We start from the raw sequence: 5770 nt of genomic DNA, 5'->3' as shown, positions 1-5770 counted from the left end.
GACTGGACACCCACCGTAACAAGGGGCACATTTACTAAGGTTTGGGAGGGGCCCCAGGGTGGGACTTGTTCCTGGCAATTCCTCAGTGAGGTGGTGCGTCTAGGACCGATGCGACTTAGAAATGCAAAATAGCACGCAATAGTTGTAGAAATTGAACCTATGTAATGCACCAGTCTCAGGCAGCAGCGTGAGACCACAATAGCTTCGAACTGGTTCAGCCGCCTCTCACCGCGTCGAGCGCCGGTCCAGAGCGCTGAGCTTAAGGACAGAGCTGTCCTCCTATACATTGGAGCTGCCTGCTCCCTGGGACTGTTCACCAGAGGAAGAGGTTACGTTACAAATCAACAAGTGTCGTATGCCTTTGATGTAGATCAAATACAATATGTAAGCTATCGTAGGCTTGATACCCCTATATGTAAAGTAGTAAATGTGAACATTTTTGAGCCTGAAGATAAGAGGAAGGTTGAGACAGCTCCCCCAGCAGGAGAGATATAATATTACATTGTGTGGCGACTCCTCCGGGGTCGCGCAGGGGATCCTGGGAATCGGGGTTGTCAGTTGACAAAAGGGTTTTTTGTCAACTTGTTTTGTTGTTCGGTTAAGTGGGGTTTGGGGTTTTTATTGGTTGTGTGTTAATTGTGTGTTGTTCCATTGTTGTGTGATGTGTAGTGTGATCGGGACCATTAGTGAGAGTGTTGTGTGTGTTAGACAGGTGTCCCGTGTTTCTCTTACGTCTGAGGTAGACAATAAAGTCAGTCCGTAGTCGTGCGGTGTATGGGGCACGGAACTGCATAATTGGTGAAACCCGGGCTCCCGGCTCGTCCTTCCCGTGCTGCTCGCCACAATATATTCAACGCTTCGCAAAACACATCACAAATCATTTTGTGATATAATTTATATTAACCCAACCCACGCGCGTGCGTACGTACACAAACTAACTCACACACGTAAAATATTCAAGTTTTAGTTAGAGTTAATTTAAATACATACATAATTCATACACAATTATAACAATTGACATTAAGCATTTACAGTGCTGCTCAACATAAAAATCACAGCTTAACACATACACACATTCAAACACGCAGATGAAGTTCACACAAAGATGGAGATCTGACATAGGGTCAGCGGGGTCAGTCGGGGTCAGACCCTACACCTTGTACTCCAGATCTGCGTTCATCTTGGAGAACACTTCGTATATTGTGTCCACCGTAGCCGAGAAATTGGTGAGGAACTTTCGGATTTTCTCCAAGCATTCTTCGTCCTTGACCTCGCGACCTTTCGAGAGGGACTTGAGGAAGTCTGTCTTATAGGGAGCGGCGTACATGATGGCCTGGAGGAGGTGGAGGTAATAACGTACATTAACAACAAACACTTCCATGAGCTCTATCGATGACCGAGGGATTATTAAGAATGATGCTAGCTCCTCCCTCCTCCACCCCCCTCCTCCTCCTATCTCCTCCTCCCCCTCTCCTCCTCCTCTCTCCCCCTCCCCTCTCCTCCTCCCTCCTCCACCCCCCTCCTCCTCCTCTCTCCTCCCTTTATCTCCTCCTCCCCCTCTCCTCCTCTCTCCCCCTCCCCTCTCCTCCTCCCTCCTCCACCCCCCCTACTCCTCCTATCTCCTCCCCCTCTCCTCCTCTCTCCCCCTCCCCTCTCCTCCTCTCTCCCCCTCCCCCCCTCCTCCTCCTCTCTCCTCCCTTTATCTCCTCCTCCCCCTCTCCTCTCTCCCCCTCCCCTCTCCCCCCCTCCTCCTCCTCCTCTCTCCCCCTCCCCTCTCCTCCCCCTCTCCCCCCCTCCTCCTCCTCCTCCTCCCCCCCCCTCCTCCTCCTATCTCCTCCTCCTCTCTCCTCCCCCTCTCCCCCCCTCCTCCTCCTCCTCCTCCTCCCCCCCTCCTCCTCCCTTTCTCCCCCCCGGTACCTTGTGGAGGTTCTGCATCAGCCAGCCGTGGTACTTCCTGAGGGACGCGTCGTAGGCCTTGCTGACATTGACCCTCAGCAGGTTGGGGTTGGCCTCGTCCCGGTCCCCGTCCGCCACGCTCTGGAGGAACACCTGGATGAACCGGAGACCCCTGAGGAGAACAGGAGAACATTAACATCTGGAGGAACACCTGGATGAACCGGAGACCCCTGAGGAGAACAGGAGAACGTTAACATCTGGAGGAACACCTGGATGAACCGGAGACCCCTGAGGAGAACAGGAGAACGTTAACATCTGGAGGAACACCTGGATGAACCGGAGACCCCTGAGGAGAACAGGAGAACGTTAACATTTGGAGGAACACCTGGATGAACCGGAGACCCTTGAGGAGAACAGGAGAACATTAACATCTGGAGGAACACCTGGATGAACCGGAGACCCCTGAGGAGAACAGGAGAACATTAACAACACCTGGATGAACCGCAGACCCCTGGAACAAGAGACCAGCAACAACATCACAATCAGTCATGACATGTCATTACATGTCATAATGCAGTATTAACATGTTATCACTGCCCTATGCCGTGCCATAAGGCAGTGAGGATGTTGTAATTGGACGTGGTAAGGTAAGGTTCTGACCGTTTGAGCCACATGAGGGCCAGGGTGGCCCCCACCCGAGGCCACTGGGAGCCATGCTGATCCTTCTCTGCCTCCAGGATCTGCTGCAGCGTCTTGTACTTCCCAGGGTTGCTCTCGTAAACAGCCTTGATCTTCTAAACAATAACAATAATATTACTCAATCAAACATATAAAGCAGATACAAATGTGCAAACTTTTTTTCACCCAAACAATCGAAAGAAACAGCGAATTATCTGAAGTTTATCTGAAATGTTGCTAATTTTGCCCTCATTTGGGTCCCATGTTTGTGTCTCTATTTACATGAAGGTTTGTTTTATTCTCTTACTGTTAAGTTCCCGGTGATTTCAGCCTTGATTGGAGCAAACAGCGTAGGACCGAAACAATCTGAAGAGAGGGAGGAGAGAGGTGAGAAAGACCTGGAAGGTCAAAGGTCAGCACACTGAGTACTAAGACCTAGTGCACACCTGGAAGGTCAAAGGTCAGCACACTGCGTACTAAGACCTAGTGCACACCTGGAAGGTCAAAGGTCAGCACACTGAGTACCAAGACCTAGTGCACACCTGGAAGGTCAAAGGTCAGCACACTGAGTACCAAGACCTAGTGCACACCTGGAAGGTCAAAGGTCAGTACACTCAGCCAACCTATGTTTCCGTATGTCTTCATGAAGCCCTCAGTGTCCCACAGAGTGTTGGGCGTACCCCGTGGCCTGTTTTAAAACACAGCGGGAACGTACCCCACCACGTCTTCTACCACCACCACGTCTTCTACCACCACCACGTCTTCTACCACCACCCTGTCTTCTACCACCACCACGTCTTCTACCACCACCACGTCTTCTACCACCACGTCTTCTACCACCACCACGTCTTCTACTCCCACCACGTCTTCTACCACCACCACGTCTTCTACCACCACCACGTCTTCTACTCCCACCACGTCTTCTACTCCAACCACATCTTCTACCACCACCACGTCTTCTACCACGTCTTCTACCACCACGTCTTCTACCACCACCACGTCTTCTACTCCCACCACGTCTTCTACCACCACGTCTTCTACCACCACCACGTCTTCTACCACCACCACCTCTTCTACCACCACCACGTCTTCTACCACCACCACGTCTTCTACCACCACCACGTCTTCTACTCCCACCACGTCTTCTACTCCAACCACATCTTCTACCACCACCACGTCTTCTACCACGTCTTCTACCACCACGTCTTCTACCACCACCACGTCTTCTACCACCACCACGTCTTCTACCACCACCACGTCTTCTACTCCCACCATGTCTTCTACCACCACCACGTCTTCTACCACCATGTCGACTTCTCTCCTGAGCTCCTCGTACACAGAGGGCTAGGGCACATGTTTAAATCTCCTGTGAAACTTTCCTACAACACCACAGAAAATACCAAATAATTAATCCATTTAGCTCGTTAGAGAGTCTGACTGATTGGTCCAGAGAACCACAAGAGCTCATCAATCTTTCAGCAGGCTGGGCTTTAACGGGGAACAATGCGGTTTAATGAGCCAACACATTGCTCTTTACAGTCACCCCTCTCTCCACTCACCTTGATACACTGACAAAGGATTAGTGCACATTAACATTTCAGAGCTACAGGGTGGTCCCTGACGCCTGGACCTGATGAGGATGAAGAGGGTCTTCATCGGGGACCTCTGCTGGCCCCCAGAGGCCCCGGGTCTCCTCCTGACCTCCTCCTGCCCCCCATCCCAGAAGGACACTCACCAGGGCCCCAGCGGGGTCTCTCCATCCCTGCACCCCAGGGTTTAGTCACTGGGTGAGTCGAAGCTCGCCTCCAAACAACAACAACAACAACAGGGTGACAGAAAGACGCTCACCCAGAAGATAGCGCCTAACCAGAACCCCAACCCACAGGCCTCATACTGATACTGAGACTGAAGGTCAACACAGTGATAATGCTAGTGGACCCCTGCTAAGGGGGAGCCTATGTTGGGGGGGTGTCGGGCTCCGGACGCTCCCTAGTGTCCAGGGTGAGGACGTTGATAACGCCACTTTGATCCTGGGAGGTCACATGGCCAGCTCAATGGAATACCTTTGGCATATTAATAGAGAATGAAGCCACACAAAGATGCCTGGTGCTTTATGCCTGCGATGAATGGGCAAAGGAAACGTAATACCGTACTAATCAATTTTCACAACTTAAAATCCAGGCCAGTGAATTAAATTATGCATGCTATAGAACCACCAGAAGCTTGGTGAACGGAAACACAATCCCCCAAAAAAGATTAGTCCTTCCTATAGAGACTGTCTCTGTGATGAGTTATGATTGCCTCCTGCAATCAATTTTGAGGTTGTTAATTAAAGTTGCGAATCAATAAAAATGTAAAAAAAATAAATAATTTAAAGTGCAAGAATGGATATTGCAAATTAATTTTGCATCATGTTCAATGATGAAAGCTAAATATTGAAACGCATACATGTGTCAGCAATTTGCGCAAGTCTCGCGGAGACACAATTAGGCATAACTAATTAACTCCGCAAATCCTCACGTGCACTCCTTCGCGACCGCTCGCTTACTGACGGATACCAGACATGACCTCGAATATTAGCAAATATCTGGAAAATAGGGTCCCGCAAACAGAGAACACGACCTACCGATGAAGGAGGGGAGATAAGAGCAGGCCTCCAGGAAGGGTCTCGTCTCCACCTGTTTGTCCGCTGGGAGCAGTCTGAACTGGTGGTCCATGAGCAGAGCCATGATGAATCAGCTGGATCACTCGAGGAGCAGCTCGCTATAATGATGACCCCCCCCCCCCCCCCCCAGAAAAGTCCATTCTCTATCGCAGGCATATCAACCCCCCGCCCTCCATCCCTCTCACCCACTCAGGATCCGACCGCTCGAGTTCCGGTCACTTAAACCACCACCTAGTCACATGTTCACGGAAAGTCTCATTTACCATCCATCGGCTTGCTTTGGTTTCAAATGGTTACCCGCTGTTCCCCAAAACCTGAGATCAAGCGGGCATGGCCTTAAAAGGGGTTACTTTATAGGCCAGAGGGATCGATGATCCCTCAGAGATGCGAGGCACAGGGAAACGGGTTCACCTGCTGCTCCAGTGATCACCACGAGGGGTCGCTGTTCTACATCACTAAGATATTCTCCAGGTCGCTTTGACCTGCTAGACAGCGTGTATGTACACGGATCAACACAAAACGACCAGGCAC

At 50.8% G+C, this 5770-nt stretch overlaps 1 protein-coding gene across 1 annotated transcript; it reads right to left on the bottom strand.

Annotated features, from left to right (window-relative positions):
* Positions 1-1150: 1150 nt before the first annotated feature.
* On the bottom strand, positions 1151-5303 carry gltpa (glycolipid transfer protein a; the record flags this gene model as incomplete). The annotated part of the gene is made up of 5 exons (XM_079731286.1): positions 1151-1333; positions 1918-2068; positions 2557-2690; positions 2882-2940; positions 5201-5303. The coding sequence occupies 5 exons, from the start codon at positions 5301-5303 to the stop codon at positions 1151-1153; spliced, it is 630 nt and encodes a 209-aa protein (XP_079587412.1).
* Positions 5304-5770: the final 467 nt, after the last annotated feature.

The sequence above is a fragment of the Pollachius pollachius genome (genome assembly GCF_949987615.1).
Source record: "Pollachius pollachius genome assembly, chromosome: 1".
NCBI classification, from domain to species: domain Eukaryota; kingdom Metazoa; phylum Chordata; class Actinopteri; order Gadiformes; family Gadidae; genus Pollachius; species Pollachius pollachius.
Note: the sequence above shows the minus strand (reverse complement) of the source record. Positions and strands in the feature narration are given on the sequence as shown.